This window comes from Oncorhynchus tshawytscha, linkage group LG01 (genome assembly GCF_018296145.1).
Source record: "Oncorhynchus tshawytscha isolate Ot180627B linkage group LG01, Otsh_v2.0, whole genome shotgun sequence".
Lineage (NCBI taxonomy): Eukaryota > Metazoa > Chordata > Actinopteri > Salmoniformes > Salmonidae > Oncorhynchus > Oncorhynchus tshawytscha.
In genome coordinates, this window is record NC_056429.1 from 88,335,839 (window position 1) to 88,355,839 (window position 20,001).

The following is a 20,001-nucleotide window of genomic DNA, read 5'->3' on the forward strand; positions in this document are numbered from 1 at the left end:
TGTAATCCCCTGACCCATACCACCATGATAAACAGATGGATCTCGCACCATCGGAGCTCTTGGACTACCATTGCCCAGTACCATAGCTTATCCACCAACGACGAGCGCAGCTATATCTAAATAACCGTGGCCTGGAATGAAAAGAAGATTTGTTTCATAGCTAGCTCACTTGTCCTTTTATTTTGTCACTCGTTGGATTTTACAGTTGGAATCCCTGATGTTTAGTTGAATACATAAGAGGTTATAGAAAACAGTTGTTTCTCCCACCATAGCATACCACTGTACTCCCCTCTCACATCACACCTCCTATGCCAGCCCGGCCCACTTCCAGTGCCTGGGGCATTTGCTGCCCCCAGGGTCAGTTGAGGTGCTACACTGTTACCAGAGTGGTTGACAGAGCTGTAAAGCAGTAGGTCCAGTAGAACAGGCTCAGGTGAACATACCACCACACACAGCAGTCATTACTCTAAATCACTGACCCACCCTCCTCTCCCCAGCTCCATCCTCCTCATGACTTCAGCTAGAAACCAGTGACCTGGAAAATGTCTGCTGAGCAGAGCTATTCTCTCCTTCCCCTTCCCTTCCCAGAACCAGACTTAGCCACCATCCAAACCCAGCCCCAGTCCAACCCAAAACCCAGTCCAACCCCAGCCCCAGTCCAACCCCAGACCCAATCCAACCCCAGCAACAGTCCAACTCCAGACCCAGTCCAACTCCAGACCCAGTCCAACCCCAGACCCAGTCCAACTCCAGACACAGTCCAACTCCAGACCCAATCCAACCCCAGCCCCAGTCCAACTCCAGACCCAGTCCAACTCCAGCCCCAGTTAAACCCCAGACCCTTTCTGATTGATCTGTGAGTAAAGAAGGAGGGATTTGCTTACTTGCTAGTCTTGTTTTGTTTGTTATATACTGTATTTGTTTCCGATCATAATCTTTGCTATACCTCAATATGTACTCTATGTAGCCTGAAAAATGGTATGTAGTGGGAGGGAGGGAGGGAGAATGAAGAGGAAGATGAGCAGTAGGATGAGGGGGAATGTGTATTGGTACTGTATATATTTGTATTTATTGGGGATCCCCCATCATACAGTACCACTACCCACTCTTCCTCCTCCTCCTCCTTTTTACCACTACACATATATAGGCTGCATGGGTTTTGTAAGCGAAGTAACATGGATGGAGGGAGGGAGGGGTAAACTAAAGCCGTGATGCATCAGACCATTTGTGCCAAAGTACTCCTTTTATAGACAACCTTACAAAGGACTCATTGACTGATCTCCTCTAGTATTACCTTGTCCTTCAGAATGTGTTCAAACAGGGAATAGAGTAACCTCCAATGAGTTTTGACAGACAACATTGCCTAGTTAGTAGAACCATATGAGCGTATTCTCTCAGAGTACAATTTAGGCCGTGTTCTGTCTCACATACTTTCTCCCTAAAAATGACATTGTTTATTTGTTTGTGCTCTCAAAAGTTTCCCACTCAACCTGTCATTTTCATTTTCTAATGAAAATGTGACACCATAAATCGTACATTCACTTTCCACTTTCCGCCATGTCTTTAAGTTAGTTCCAGCATCAAAATGTTAATATAAACCATGCTTACACTTACATACTGTATATCCTTACTCCATTCTGCTCCGGTGTTTTATGAGTTGACGCCTGCTGTCTGTGTTCCATGCATTAGTGTGTATGGGGAGTCGTATTTTAGCAGTTCACAGAAGACATCAAAGCAGGTCTGTGGAGATGCAGTAAATCTCAGGCACTTGGAAGGTACCTCGTTCATTACATCACCTACGCTGCCAATAAAGTTTCATTAGACTGCATGCGGTTCCTGTTGGAATTAAAATAAATGCTCTTGTGTAGCCTGCATGAACAAAAGCCACTCTCTTTTCTCTTCCCTGTATAGTCATCCCAGACCTGTGAATGAATCTATCATGGATCAACTTCAAACTCTCTCCCCACTCAATCCCCAGTCTTTATTCCTTGTGATGACAGTTAGAGATGATTTTCTTTCTTTAGCATTGCAGAGTTTATTCAAACTACAAATCCTCCATATGCTGAATTATGCATGGGAACCAAACATCTGGAAAGTTCTGCTTTGTAGAAGAAGACCATGGTTATGGTTATTATTATATTACTATAATGGTTATGGTTATTATTATATTACTATACTGGTTATGGTTATTATTATATTACTACAATGATTATGGTTATTATTATGGTTATTCTTATATTACTATAATGGTTATGGTTATTGTTATTATGTGTATTATTATATTACAATTATGGTAATTATGATGTTTGTTATTATATTACTATAATGGTTACTGTACTCTATATCATCTACCTGTACTCTATATCATCTACTGCATCTTTATGTAATACATGTATCACTAGCCACTTTAAACTATGCCACTTTGTTTACATACTCATCTCATATGTATATACTGTACTCGATATCATCTACTGTATCTTGCCTATGCCGTTCTGTACCATCACTCATTCATATATCTTTATGTACATATTCTTTATCCCTTTACACTTGTGTGTATAAGGTAGTAGTTTTGGAATTGTTAGCTAGATTACTCGTTGGTTATTACTGCATTGTCGGAACTAGAAGCACAAGCATTTCGCTCCACTCGCATTAACATCTGCTAACCATGTGTATGTGAAATATACAATTTGATTTGATTTGATTTATTATTATGTTATTATATTACTGTAATGTTACGGTTATTATTTTGTTCTTAATTGTATTACTTTAATGGTTATGAATATTATTATGTTTATTAATATATTACTATTGTGGTTATGGCTACCATGTGGCCTGCTCACATTACCATATTTCTGAGGGGACCTGATACTATCCTCATACAATCCTGATACAATCCTGATACTATTCTGATACTATCCTGATACTTCCTATCACTATTCTGATTATTTTCTGATACTGACTTGATAATATCCTGATACTACAGTGATACTATTCTCATACTATTCTGATACTAACCCGATACTATCCTGATACTCTTCTGATACTGTCCTGACACTATCCTGATACTATCATGAGAGTACGCTGATACTATCCTGATACTATCCTAAAACTATTTTGATTGTATCCTGATACTATTCTGAAACTATCTTGATACTTTTCTGAATACTATCCTTATACTATCCCAATACTATCCTTATACTATCCCAATACTATCATGTTTCTATTCTGATACTATCCTGATACTATCTTGAAACTATCTTGATACTATTCTGATAGTATCATGATACTATCCTGATACTATTCTCATACTATCCTCATACTATCATGATACTATCCTAATACTATCCTGATACTGTTCTGATTCTTTCCTGATTCTCTCCTGATAGTATCATGATACTAACATGATACTATCCTCATACCATTCTGATACTAACCCGATACTATCCTGATACTCTTCTAATTTTATCCTGATACTATCTTGATACTACCCTAAAACGATTTTGATTATATCCTGATACTATTCTGATACTATCTTGATACTTTTCTGAATACTATCCTTATACTATCCCAATACTATCCTTATACTATCCCAATACTATCATGTTTCTATTCTGATACTATCCTGATACTATCTTGAAACTATCTTGATACTATTCTGATAGTATCATGATACTATCCTGATACTATTCTCATACTATCCTCATACTATCATGATACTATCCTAATACTATCCTGATACTGTTCTGATTCTTTCCTGATTCTCTCCTGATAGTATCATGATACTAACATGATACTATCCTCATACCATTCTGATACTAACCCGATACTATCCTGATACTCTTCTAATTTTATCCTGATACTATCTTGATACTACCCTAAAACGATTTTGATTATATCCTGATACTATTCTGATACTATCTTGATACTTTTCTGAATACTATCCTTATACTATCCCAATACTATCCTTATACTATCCCAATACTATCATGTTTCTATTCTGATACTATCCTGATACTATCTTGAAACTATCTTGATACTATTCTGATAGTATCATGATACTATCCTGATACTATTCTCATACTATCCTCATACTATCATGATACTATCCTAATACTATCCTGATACTGTTCTGATTCTCTCCTGATAGTATCATGATACTAACATGATACTATCCTCATACCATTCTGATACTAACCCGATACTATCCTGATACTCTTCTGATTTTATCCTGATAATATCTTGATACTACCCTAAAACGATTTTGATTATATCCTGATACTATTCTGATACTATCTTGATACTGATCCTGATACTATCCTGATTCTATTCAGAAACAATCCTGATACTATCTTGAAACTATCCTAAAACTATTTTGATTACATCCTGATACTATTCTGAAACTATATTGATTATTTTCTGATCCTGATACTATCCTGATACTATTCAGAAACAATCCTGATACTCTTCTGACACTATCCTGATACTATCTTGATACTATCCTAAAACTTTTATATTATATCCTGATACTATTCTGAAACTATCCTGATACTGATCCTGATACTATCCTGATACTATCTTGATATTAACCTAAAACTTTTTAGATTATATCCTGATACTATTCTGAAACTATCTTGATACTTTTCTATTACTATCCTTATACTATCCCAATACTATCCTGTTTATATTCTGATACTATATTGAAACTATCTTGATACTAATCTGATAGTATCCTGATAGTATCCTGATACTATCCTGATACTATTCTCATACTATCCTGATACTATTCTCATATTATCGTGATACTTTCCTGATACTATCATGATACTATCCTACTACTATGCTGATACTGTTCTGATTCTGTACTGATACTCTCCTGATAGTATGATGATACTATCCTCATACCATTCTGATACTAACCCGAAACTATCCCGATACTCTTCTGATTTTATCCTGATACTATCCTGATACTATCCTGATACTATCATAATAGTATCATAATACTATCCTGACACTGTTCTGATTCTGTCCTGATAGTATCATACTATTATCAGGAGAGTAGCTTGATACAATGCTGATAGTATCCTGATAGTATGAGAATAGTATCTTGATACGTTTCTGATAGTATCCTGATATTAACCCGATACTATCCTTATACTATCCTGATAATATCCTGATACTATCCTGATATTATCCTCATGCTGTCCTGATGCTATCCTGAAACTATCTTTATACTATTCTGATACTATCCTGATACTTTTCTCATACTTTCCTGATACTTTCATGAAACTATCCTAACTCTATCCTGATACTGATCTGATTCTGTCCTGATACTGTTCTGATACTCTCCTGATACTATCATGATACTATACTCATACTATTCTGATACTAACCCAATACTATCCTGATACTATCCTGATACTGTTCTAATACTGTCCTGATACTATCCTTATACTATCTTGATGCTATCCTGATAGTCTCCTGATACAATCCTTATACTGTCCTGATACTATCTTGATACTATCCTGATACTGTCCTGATACTATCCTGATAGTCTCCTGATACGATCCTGATACTGTCCTGATACTGTCCTGATACTATTCTGATTCTGTTCTTACTGTAAAAAGGTTGCATTAACCTCAGTGGATGGATTCCAAACTGCACCCTATTTCCTTTGTTGTGCACTGTGCACTACTTTTGACCAGGGCCCATAGGGCTCAGTGTGCCATTTGCAACACAACTTATACCTGATGCTTATGTTGAGGGGCTGGTGGATATCCTCAAATAACCACAGTCCCATTCCTGTACTCTGCACCTCCTTCAGTACCCCCCTTTCCCAAACCTAGTTTTTCCAGAAATCCTGATTAGAATATTATTGGAATCAGTAGGGAATAAGCAGGAAATCTGAATTCATCCAAACAGGATATCTGGAAAACCCTGGCATTTTGAGAAAGTTACCAGAATGTTGTAACTCTGCACTGCACATAGGAGAGCAGACCACGAACCAGGGTGATAGCCAGGCCACGGAGGTGATGGGGCAAATCATTTTAGGTGGAAATATAGATATTGAAACAAATTATTCCAAAAATCTGTCTGCAATGCAGCATGCAATAGAGCATGCTGGGAAAAATGATAATGAATGGTGTGATGATGGGTGTGGTTTTGATTCAAAGTGATGTGTATTAGTTTTAGGCCCCAGTATTAAGGTAAAACTAGGCCCTCAAAATAAGTCCTTGCGAAATATGTACGGTATTATGTTAAATACTGTAAATATATATAAATATATATTCGCTTAGGATCTCACTTGGTGAAGATCATGAGGCAAAAATGAGTGCAACAACCTTGTGTCTGTGTTCCTCTCCTTGTTCGGGCGTTGTTCGGCGGTCGACGTCACCGGTCTTCTAGCCATCGCCGATCCACTCTTCGTTTTCCATTTGTTTTGTCTTGTCTTCCTGCACACCTGGTTTTCATCTCCTACTAATTAACGTGTATTTAGCCCTCTGTTCCCTCCATGTCTGTGTGGGGTATTGTTTATTGTCCGGGTTGGTACGCTGCCGGCTGGTTTGCGTCAGGTTTTGTTTTATACCCGTGCTTTGTGGCAGCCAGTACTTTGTACTAAAGGTTTTGTACTTTGGGCTGCCTTACTTGTTCTTTGGGAATTTGTTTTGTCACGCGGTTGCGTTCTGTATGATGATTGCCTAAGTAAAGTGCTTCGTCCATTCATCTCTGCTCTCCTGTCCCTGACTTCCATGCACCAGCTACACCCACCATTGACACTCTGTCACTAACAAGTGCAGTCATGGGCGGTAACTGTTACAATAAACTCGAACGGCAAGACACTGTGAAATATTTTAATAAGGCTGTGGTTAATTTAACACTGTTCCGGTGTCTATATGGGTCCACAAACAACACTTTCAGTGTTGATTTAACACTCTCAGTGTATATATATATTTTAAAACTGGAGAACTAACTGTGTGTAGCTGTGCTGCCTCACCCTGATCTTGTGACATGAGGCTGCCAGGTTAGAGTCACTCAGGAGGCTCAGGCTATTATACCTTGGAAGCATCTGCACCCTGAAGGGCAGGAGAGGCACATAAACCACACAGGGACACTTCAAGGTGAAAGCTCTCTGTGTATCACACAGGTGGTCACAGCTACTTCCGGCGCCGACAGAGATGGCCGCCTCGCTTCGCGTTCCTAGGAAACTATGCAGTTTTTTTTTTTTTACGTGTTATTTCTTACACTAGTACCCCAGGTCATCTTAGGTTTCTTTACATACAGCCGACAAGAACTACTGAATATAAGATCAGCGTCAACTCACCATCAGTACGACCAAGAATATGTTTTTCGCGACGCGGATCCTGTGTTCTGCCTTACAACCAGTGTAACCGAGTGGATCACATGCAGCGAAAAAAAAAAAAAAAACGACTCAGAAAAAGAGGGAAACGAAGCGGTCTTCTGGTCAGACTCCGGAGACGGGCACACCGTGCACCACTCCCTAGCATTCTTCTTGCCAATGTCCAGTCTCTTGACAACAAGGTTGATGAAATCCGAGCAAGGGTAGCATTCCAGAGGGACATCAGAGACTGTAACGTTCTCTGCTTCACGGAAACATGGCTAACTGGAGAGACGCAATCCGTAGCGGTGCAGCCAGCGGGTTTCTCCACGCATCGCGCCGACAGAAACAAACATCTTTCTGGTAAGAAGAGGGGCGGGGGCGTATGTCTTATGGCCAACGTGACATGGTGTGATGAAAGAAACATACAGGAACTCAAATCCTTCTGTTCACCTGATTTAGAATTCCTCACAATCAAATGTAGACCGCATTATCTACCAAGAGAATTCTCTTCGATTATAATCACAGCCGTATATATCCCCCCAAGCAGACACATCGATGGCTCTGAACGAACTTTATTTAACTCTCTGCAAACTGGAAACGATTTATCCGGAGGCTGCATTCATTGTAGCTGGGGATTTTAACAAGGCTAATCTGAAAACAAGACTCCCTAAATTTTATCAGCATATCGATTGCGCAACCAGGGGTGGAAAGACCCTGGATCATTGTTACTCTAACTTCCGCGACGCATATAAGGCCCTGCCCCGCCCCCTTTCGGAAAAGCTGACCACGACTCCATTTTGTTGATCCCTGCCTACAGACAGAAACTAAAACAAGAAGCTCCCACGCTGAGGTCTGTCCAACGCTGGTCCGACCAAGCTGACTCCACACTCCAAGACTGCTTCCATCACGTGGACTGGGAGATGTTTCGTATTGCGTCAGACAACAACATTGACGAATACGCTGATACGGTGTGCGAGTTCATTAGAACGTGCGTTGAAGATGTCGTTCCCATAGCAACGATTAAAACATTCCCTAACCAGAAACCGTGGATTGATGGCAGCATTCGTGTGAAACTGAAGGCACGAACCACTGCTTTTAATCAGGGCAAGGTGTCTGGTAACATGGCTGAATACAAACAGTGCAGCTATTCCCTCCGCAAGGCTATCAAACAAGCTAAGCGCCAGTACAGAGACAAAGTAGAATCTCAATTCAACGGCTCAGACACAAGAGGTATGTGGCAGGGTCTACAGTCAATCACGGACTACAGGAAGAAACCCAGCCCAGTCACGGACCAGGATGTCTTGCTCCCAGGCAGACTAAATAACTTTTTTGCCCGCTTTGAGGACAATACAGTGCCACTGACACGGCCTGCAACGGAAACATGCGGTCTCTCCTTCACTGCAGCCGAAGTGAGTAAGACATTTAAACGTGTTAACCCTCGCAAGGCTGCAGGCCCAGACGGCATCCCCAGCCGCGCCCTCAGAGCATGCGCAGACCAGCTGGCCGGTGTGTTTACGGACATATTCAATCAATCCCTATACCAGTCTGCTGTTCCCACATGCTTCAAGAGGGCCACCATTGTTCCTGTTCCCAAGAAAGCTAAGGTAACTGAGCTAAACGACTACCGCCCCGTAGCACTCACATCCGTCATCATGAAGTGCTTTGAGAGACTAGTCAAGGACCATATCACCTCCACCCTACCTGACACCCTTGACCCACTCCAATTTGCTTACCGCCCAAATAGGTCCACAGACGATGCAATCTCAACCACACTGCACACTGCCCTAACCCATCTGGACAAGAGGAATACCTATGTGAGAATGCTGTTCATCGACTACAGCTCGGCATTCAACACCATAGTACCCTCCAAGCTCGTCATCAAGCTCGAGACCCTGGGTCTCGACCCCGCCCTGTGCAACTGGGTACTGGACTTCCTGACGGGCCGCCCCCAGGTGGTGAGGGTAGGCAACAACATCTCCTCCCCACTGATCCTCAACACTGGGGCCCCACAGGGTGCGTTCTGAGCCCTCTCCTGTACTCCCTGTTCACCCACGACTGCGTGGCCATGCACGCCTCCAACTCAATCATCAAGTTTGCGGACGACACAACAGTGGTAGGCTTGATTACCAACAACGACGAGACGGCCTACAGGGAGGAGGTGAGGGCCCTCGGAGTGTGGTGTCAGGAAAATAACCTCACACTCAACGTCAACAAAACTAAGGAGATGATTGTGGACTTCAGGAAACAGCAGAGGGAACACCCCCATCCACATCGATGGAACAGTAGTGGAGAGGGTAGCAAGTTTTAAGTTCCTCGGCATACACATCACAGACAAACTGAATTGGTCCACTCACACAGACAGCATCGTGAGGAAGGCGCAGCAGCGCCTCTTCAACCTCAGGAGGCTGAAGAAATTCGGCTTGTCACCAAAAGCACTCACAAACTTCTACAGATGCACAATCGAGAGCATCCTGGCGGGCTGTATCACCGCCTGGTATGGCAACTGCACCGCCCTCAACCGTAAGGCTCTCCAGAGGGTAGTGAGGTCTGCACAACGCATCACCGGGGCAAACTACCTGCCCTCCAGGACACCTACACCACCCGATGCTACAGGAAGGCCATAAAGATCATCAAGGACATCAACCACCCGAGCCACTGCCTGTTCACCCCGCTGCCATCCAGAAGGCGAGGTCAGTACAGGTGCATCAAAGCTAGGACCGAGAGACTGAAAAACAGCTTCTATCTCAAGGCCATCAGACTGTTAAACAGCCACCACTAACATTGAGTGGCTACTGCCAACACACTGTCAATGACACTGACTCTACTCCAGCCACTTTAATCATGGGAATCGATGGGAAATGATGTAAATATATCACTAGCCACTTTAAACAATGCTACCTTATATAATGTTACTTACCCTACATTGTTCATCTCATATGCATACGTTGATACTGTACTCTATATCATCGACTGCATCCTTATGTAATACATGTATCACTAGCCACTTTAACTATGCCACTTGGTTTACATACTTATCTCATATGTATATACTGTACTCGATATCATCTACTGTATCTTGCCTATGCTGCTCTGTACCATCACTCATTCATATATCCTTATGTACATATTCTTTATCCCCTTACACTGTGTATGACAGTAGTTTTTTTTTTTTGGAATTGTTAGTTAGATTACTTGCTCGTTATTACTGCATTGTCGGAACTAGAAGCACAAGCATTTCGCTACACTCGCATTAACATCTGCTAACCATGTGTATGTGACAAATAAAATTTGATTTGATTTGATTTGACTTAATTGGGGTGACGAGTCTGATATACATCATGGTGTCCATGTGTTTGATACAGTTCCATTCACTCCATTCCAGACTTCCAGTCCTCCCCTCAATAGCCTCCTGTGGTGGATAAATCTTGGCAAAACATAAACTATTTTAAACACATTTAGGTGTCATAGTGGAACCAAAAAGACACTGCCATAATTGAATGTGGTCATTTTTTGGGTGAAACCAAAACCTCTGTTTTCAGGCTGGATATGGACATTTATTCAAATATCTTGACTTTCCCAGCATCAGTGCAAGAGGGAAATCTTGGAGAGAAGCGTAAGGGCGTAGTGAAGTCATCCACTTCACAGTCTGACAGCTGGCATCTCTCAGAAGCACTCTCACTCTGAGAAACACATCTCTCTAGTGGCATCTCAGATGCCTCGTCTTCTTTAGCTGCATGGAGGTTAAACGGAGCATGATCTTTTACCTGCCTGTTTGTGAGACAGAAAAACGTAGAAAGTTTGGTGGCGGAGGATGGCTTTGTGGAGCCGAGAGCTATCTGCTGCTGTGTGTCGCTTTATAAAGGCCCTAAGATTGAAAAGATGAGTAGGCCTCACCCTCCTCCTCTCCTCTCATCCTTTCTTCCTCCCCATTTTGACCAGCCAGGGGACCTGACAGAGGCTGAGCCCGCCTCCTTCCCCTAGCACAGCTCAGTAGTTCCGTCACGGACAGTAAAATGCATCTGCCATGGGAACAGCGCAGGCAGGCCACTTTGTCAGCACACACACACACACACACACACATCCTGGGCTTTAAGCAGAGCCACACCAGCAGAGAGATAGAGAGAGCTAGGATGAATAATTGAAGTGTGCATTCTGCAGAGGCTCTAAATGGCTGGGAGAAGGAGACGTTAATGATTCATGGGCTGCTTTTATCTGCTTTGGTACAGGTCACTGTCCTGAAGGCACCTGGGGCAGCGGAGGAGAGGCGAGGGTGGAGAGGGAAGGGGAGACAGAGGAGAGAAGCTGGAAAGGTGGGGTGTCATGGCCGAATAGATTGTGTGAAAAAATGGGCCCGCACAGATTAAGAAATATTGCCAAAGAAAACGTTAAAGCAAATATTAAGGCTGAGTGGCCTTCCCAGTTTAACTTTTTTGCTGTAAATATTTGAGGTGGGATTTATGTGTATTCTTTCAACACCAGGATTTAATTTCCCAGGTTTTGTCCCTAATGGCACCCTATTCCCTACATAGTACACTGGTTTTGACCAGAGGTCTAAAGTAGTGCACTATATAGGGAATAGGATGCCAATGTGGAAACAGCCCTTGAGTCCAACAGGACCACTTTTGCTGCGACTACTATGTCTCTGCTATGGTCTGTTCACTCATCTGCAGCTGTTTAGAAGGCGGCCCCGAAACATAGGGTTTCTCTTTTCCAAATCAAGTGTCCAATAAATGTGATATTAAAACTGAAGAAAAAAACATCTCTAAATCACAATATTATGCGTCCTGATACGAACACTTTTCATTTTTAATGTCTACAGAATAACAAACAGAGAACATGTCCATGCAGCAATGAATCAAATTGTGGTTCTCAAATAGTCTATTTGATGACGTTCCAGATCCAGATTCAGATAAGCTTAGAAACATGTTGTTCCACTGCTGCGTGTCACGAACGAAGGATGAGTTTCTTTCTGCTGGGGAAAGGTTGTTAACGCTGTTGTTTTCTTCTAGTGGTACAGGGCATTCAGGGCCGGCTCCAAGCATAAGAGACAAAAGCTTTTTGGGGAACTCAGTCGGGGTCTCAACTTACTGTTGAGAGTAAGAATAGTAGAATACATCAGATGCAATTTAGAAATGTGGTTGTACATCATTCGGCAGGGTTTCTCTTGTTATGTCAGTCACAGGCAGTCACTCACTGACTACCTATAATTTGTTAGATGACAAATTGTATTATTAAACATGTCAGCTAACAATGATAGTTCGTCTAGCCAGGTATCTAAACTTGTAGTAATCATGACCAAATACTGACCAGGCACATCCCCTGGGCCCTGACGTCCAGTGGGCCCCCATTGATTTTGTTAGTCATTATCACTCAGATATCAGATTAACATGGCAGAAATCATGCCTAAATGTGTAAAACTGCAGGAAATTAGCTGAAAACTGCAATATATTACTTGTGATGCGCCCTGGTCAAAAGTAGTGAAATATATAATCAGGGAATAGGCTGCATAGGAAACACTACCGTAGAAAAGACATCGCTCCCACGCACTAAACAACTATCAATACTCTCAGACGCACTACACAACTATCAATACGCTGATGCACTACACAACTATCAATACGCTGATGCACTACACACCTATCAATACTCTCAGACGCACTACACAACTATCAATACTCTCAGACGCACTACACAACTATCAGTACTCTCAGACGCACTACACAACTATCAATACGCTGATGCACTACACAACTATCAATACGCTGATGCACTACACACCTATCAATACTCTCAGACGCACTACACAACTATCAATACGCTGATGCACTACACACCTATCAATACGCTGATGCACTACACACCTATCAATACTCTCAGACGCACTACACAACTATCAATATGCTGATGCACTACACAACTATCAATACGCTGATGCACTACACACCTATCAATACGCTGATGCACTACACACCTATCAATACGCTGATGCACTACACACCTATCAATACGCTGATGCACTACACAACTATCAATACGCTGATGCACTACACACCTATCAATACTCTCAGACGCACTACACAACTATCAATACTCTCAGACGCACTACACAACTATCAATACGCTGATGCACTACACAACTATCAATACGCTGATGCACTACACAACTATCAATACGCTGATGCACTACACAACTATCAATACGCTGATGCACTACACAGCTATCAATACGCTGATGCACTACACAACTATCAATACGCTGATGCACTACACAACTATCAATACGCTGATGCACTACACAACTATCAATACTCTCAGACGCACTACACAACTATCAATACTCTCAGACGCACTACACAACTATCAATACTCTCAGACGCACTACACAACTATCAATACGCTGATGCACTACACAACTATCAATACGCTGATGCACTACACAACTATCAATACGCTGATGCACTACACAACTATCAATACGCTGATGCACAACACAGCTATCAATACGGCTGATGCACTACACAGCTATCAATACTCTCATGCACTACACAACTATCAATACGCTGATGCACTACACAACTATCAATACTGATGCACTCAGACGCACTACACAACTATCAATACGCTGATGCACTACACAACTATCAATACGCTGATACACTACACACCTATCAATACTCTCAGACGCACTACACAACTATCAATACGCTGATGCACTACACACCTATCAATACTCTCAGACGCACTACACAACTATCAATACGCTGATGCACTACACACCTATCAATACTCTCAGACGCACTACACAACTATCAATACGCTGATGCACTACACAACTATCAATACGCTGATGCACTACACACCTATCAATACTCTCAGACGCACTACACAACTATCAATACTCTCAGACGCACTACACACCTATCAATACTCTCAGACGCACTACACAACTATCAATACGCTGATGCACTACACAACTATCAATACGCTGATGCACGACACAACTATCAATACGCTGATGCACTACACACCTATCAATACTCTCAGACGCACTACACAACTATCAATACGCTGATGCACTACACAACTATCAATACTCTCAGACGCACTACACAACTATCAATACGCTGATGCACTACACAACTATCAATACTCTCAGATGCACTACACAACTATCAATACGCTGATGCACTACACACCTATCAATACTCTCAGACGCACTACACAACTATCAATACTCTCAGACGCACTACACAACTATCAATACGCTGATGCACTACACAACTATCAATACGCTGATGCACTACACAACTATCAATACGCTGATGCACTACACAACTATCAATACGCTGATGCACTACACAACTATCAATTTGCTGATGCACTACACAACTATCAATACGCTGATGCACTACACAACTATCAATACGCTGATGCACTACACAACTATCAATACGCTGATGCACTACACAACTATCAATACGCTGATGTACTACACACCTATCAATACTCTCAGACGCACTACACAACTATCAATACTCTCAGACGCACTACACAACTATCAATACTACACAACTCAGACGCACTACACAACTATCAATACGCTGATGCACTACACAACTATCAATACGCTGATGCACTACACAACTATCAATACGCTGATGCACTACACAACTATCAATACGCTGATGCACTACACAGCTATCAATGCGCTGATGCACTACACAGCTATCATGCGCTGATGCACTACACAGCTATCAATACGCTGATGCACTACACAACTATCAATACTCTCAGACGCACTACACAACTATCAATACGCTGATGCACTACACAACTATCAATACGCTGATGCACTACACAACTATCAATACGCTGATGCACTACACACCTATCAATACTCTCAGACGCACTACACAACTATCAATACGCTGATGCACTACACAACTATCAATACTCTCAGACGCACTACACAACTATCAATACGCTGATGCACTACACGACTATCAATACTCTCAGACGCACTACACAACTATCAATACGCTCAGACGCACTACACAACTATCAATACGCTGATGTACTACACAACTACCAATACGCTGATGCACTACAAACCTATCAATACTCTCAGACGCACTACACAACTATCAATACGCTGATGCACTACACAACTGTCAATACTCTCAGACGCACTACACAACTATCAATACTCTCAGACGCACTACACACCTATCAATACTCTCAGACGCACTACACAACTATCAATATGCTGATGCACTACACAACTATCAATACGCTGATGCACTACCCAACTATCAATACGCTGATGCACTACACACCTATCAATACTCTCAGACGCACTACACAACTATCAATACGCTGATGCACTACACAACTATCAATACTCTCAGACGCACTACACAACTATCAATACGCTGATGCACTACACAACTATCAATACGCTGATGCACTACACACCTATCAATACTCTCAGACGCACTACACAACTGTCAATACGCTGATGCACTACACAACTATCAATACTCTCAGACGCACTACACAACTATCAATACGCTGATGCACTACACGACTATCAATACTCTCAGACGCACTACACAACTATCAATACGCTGACGCACTACACAACTATCAATACGCTGATGCACTACACAACTATCAATACGCTGATGCACTACACACCTATCAATACTCTCAGATGCACTACACAACTATCAATACGCTGATGCACTACACACTATCAATACTCTCAGACGCATACACAACTATCAATACTCTCAGACGCACTACACAACTATCAATACTCTCAGACGCACTACACACCTATCAATACGCTGATGCACTACACAACTATCAATACGCTGATGCACTACACAACTATCAATACGCTGATGCACTACACAACTATCAATACTCTCAGATGCACTACACAACTATCAATACTCTCAGATGCACTACACAACTATCAATACTCTCAGATGCACTACACAACTATCAATACTCTCAGATGCACTACACAACTATCAATACGCTGATGCACTACACAACTATCAATACGCTGATGCACTACACACCTATCAATACTCTCAGACGCACTACACAACTATCAATACGCTGATGCACTACACAACTATCAATACTCTCAGACGCACTACACAACTATCAATACGCTGATGCACTACACGACTATCAATACTCTCAGACGCACTACACAACTATCAATACGCTGATGCACTACACAACTATCAATACTCTCAGATGCACTACACAACTATCAATACTCTCAGACGCATTACACAACTAACAGTACTCGCAGACGCACTACACACCTATCAATACGCTGATGCACTACACAACTATCAATACGCTGATGCACTACACAACTATCAATACGCTGATGCACTACACACCTATCAATACTCTCAGACGCACTACACAACTATCAATACGCTGATGCACTACACAACTATCAATACGCTGATGCACTACACAACTATCAATACTCTCAGACGCACTACACAACTATCAATACGCTGATGCACTACACAACTATCAATACGCTGATGCACTACACACCTATCAATACTCTCAGACGCACTACACAACTATCAATACGCTGATGCACTACACACCTATCAATACTCTCAGACGCACTACACAACTATTAATACGCTGATGCACTACACAACTATCAATACGCTGATGCACTACACACCTATCAATACTCTCAGACGCACTACACATCTATCAATACGCTGATGCACTACACAACTATCAATACTCTCAGACGCACTACACAACTATCAGTACTCTCAGACACACTACACACCTATCTATACTCTCAGACGCACTACACAACTATCAATACGCTGATGCACTACACAACTATCAATACGCTGATGCACTACACACCTATCAATACTCTCAGACGCACTACACAACTATCAATACTCTCAGACGCACTACACAACTATCAATTCTCTCGGACGCACCACACAACTATCAATACTCTCAGACGCACTACACAACTATCAATACGCTGATGCACTACACAACTATTAATACTCTCAGACGCACTACACAACTATCAATACTCTCAGACGCACTACACAACTATCAATACGCTGATGCACTACACAACTATCAATACTCTCAGACGCACTACACAACTATCAATACTCTCAGACGCACTACACAACTATCTATACTCTCAGACGCACTACACAACTATCAATACGCTGATGCATTACACAACTATCAATACGCTGATGCACTACACAACTATCAATATGCTGATGCACTACACAACTATCAATACTCTCAGACGCACTACACAACTATCAATACTCTCAGACGCACTACACAACTATCAATACACTGATTTTAAAAAAACATTTTTTTACCTTTATTTAACCAGGCAAGTCAGTTAAGAACACATTCTTATTTTCAATGACGGCCTGGGAACAGTGGGTTAACTGCCTGTTCAGGGGCAGAATGACAGATTTGTACCTTGTCAGCTTGAACTCGCAACCTTCCGGTTGCTAGTCCAACGCTCTAACCACTAGGCTACGCTGCCGCCCCTGCCACACCTATCAATACTCTCAGACACAATACACAACGATCAACAAGTGTAGATGTGATACTGTACATTTGGCCCCGCTTTTCTGGCTGTTTTTAAAGCTTGCAGACTGTAGCTGCATGATAAAGAAAATTCAAGACAATTCCAATGAAAATAAAGTGATGTGTTTATTATGTGTTTTCTCAGTCTCACATGTTTGTTGTACTTAGAGTTGTTCTTGTCAAAGTTTATACGTAGGTCTGACAGTCAGTCAATCATTGTCTTCTCAACGTATCCCTCTCCTCTCTTCAGAGAGCTGATGCCCAAGACCCTGGAGGGCCAGATCACCATGGAGAAGACCCCCAGCTACTTTGTGACCAGAGAGGCCCCGGCCCGGATCTCCGCCATGTCCCGGGACACCAAGCTGATCGTGGTGGTGAGGGACCCCATCACCAGGGCCATCTCTGACTACACACAGACGCTGTCCAAGAACCCAAAAATTCCCACCTTCGAGAGCTTGACCTTCAAAAACAGGACTAGGGGGCTCATCGACACGTCCTGGAGCGCCATCCAGATCGGCATCTATGCCAAGCACCTGGACAACTGGCTAGAGTACTTCCCCATGGGCCAGATTCTGTTCGTGAGCGGGGAACGTCTGATCAGCGACCCGGCCGGAGAGCTGGGCAACGTGCAGGACTTCCTGGGACTCAAGAGGATCATCACAGACAAACACTTCTACTTCAACCAGACCAAGGGCTTCTCCTGCCTCAAGAAGGCTGAGGGCAGCAGCAAGCCCCACTGCCTTGGCAAAACCAAAGGGCGGACCCACCCCAACATCCACCCAGAGGTGGTGCAGAGGCTACAGGACTTCTACAGGCCTTTCAACATGAAGTTCTACCAGATGACGGGACGCATGTTTGGTTGGGACGACTGATTTTGCCTTGGTGGATTTACATTTTAGTCATTTAGCAGATACTCATATTGAGTGACTTACAGGAGCAATTATAGTTAGGTGCCTTGCTCATCAGATTGTCCACCTAGTCGGCTCAGGGATTCATACCAGTGATCTATCAGTTACTGTCCCAACACTCTTAACCGCTAAGCTACCTGCCACTCCAGAATACAGATGACCAGAGAACACAGATGACTGTTGACACTGCAGTATAACTGTGGGACAGCAAGAACACTTAGCCAAGAGGCAATATGTGTCTGTGATAGCGGGGAAAAGGTCTTATCTGCTCTTACGGGCAATTCAGATATTTAATGTGTTCACTGTGTTACTGTGTCTCAGAACCAATATCAGCTGAGGCTGGTTGAAGGAAATGGAGAGGGATTATCCCTTATAGAGCATGTTGTGGTTCTAATACAGAGAGATACTGCATCTCTACCTCTCCCTGTAGTTCCTGTCAGAGGGCTTTCTGTTTGGGAACCTTTCAGTGATTCAAAAGACAAATATGTTGTTACTGTATAAGAGGTTATATGAAATCAAAACAGAGAGACTTTGGATAAAAAGCCTTGAGTGATTCTATACCATATTGTAAAGCAAACCCAGCTGCTTTTCAAAGAATTGTATTTTTCTAGAAACATTTTGAAAAGTTAAAACTGCATTTAATTTATTTAAGATGATGTACACATGCGGAATATAATATACAAGTTGATATGCTTTATGTTTTCTGTGCTTATAGAATGTTGTTTTATACTGTACACATTTTTTTTCTTTATCATGTTGAATTTTGAATTACAAGGTAGAGAGCGAGATAGAGTAAAGATAGCACTCAATGGAAGTGTCCAGTGGCACCCTATTCTCTATATAGTGCACTACTTTTTACCAGGGCCCATAGGGAATAGGGTGCCATTTGACCAGCATCCATAGGGAATAGGGTGCCATTTGACAAGGGCCCATAGGGAATAGGGTGCTATTTGGGATGCATATTGAGTCAACTGTTGTATCAGTAACAGCAGCTCATCAACTATAATAATGAGACCTCTAGTGGGCCTAACCAAATTATTTCTCAGATTTCCTCTTTAACATGATTCCTTGTGAACTGAAAACAGTTGCTGTCATCCAGCCTTTCCTTGTCTCGGAGGCAAC

General features: G+C 42.2%; 1 protein-coding gene across 1 annotated transcript in view; it reads left to right on the forward strand.

Annotated features, from left to right (window-relative positions):
* Window positions 1–19,771, forward strand: part of LOC112259613 (heparan sulfate glucosamine 3-O-sulfotransferase 3A1-like) — an 83,362-nt gene extending 63,591 nt beyond the window's left edge. Inside the window, exon 2 of the mRNA XM_024434245.2 lies at window positions 18,222–19,771. Coding sequence (XP_024290013.1) covers window positions 18,222–18,843 — 622 coding nt within the window. The 3' untranslated portion in view covers window positions 18,844–19,771. The remainder of the gene's footprint in view (window positions 1–18,221) is intronic.
* Window positions 19,772–20,001: the final 230 nt, after the last annotated feature.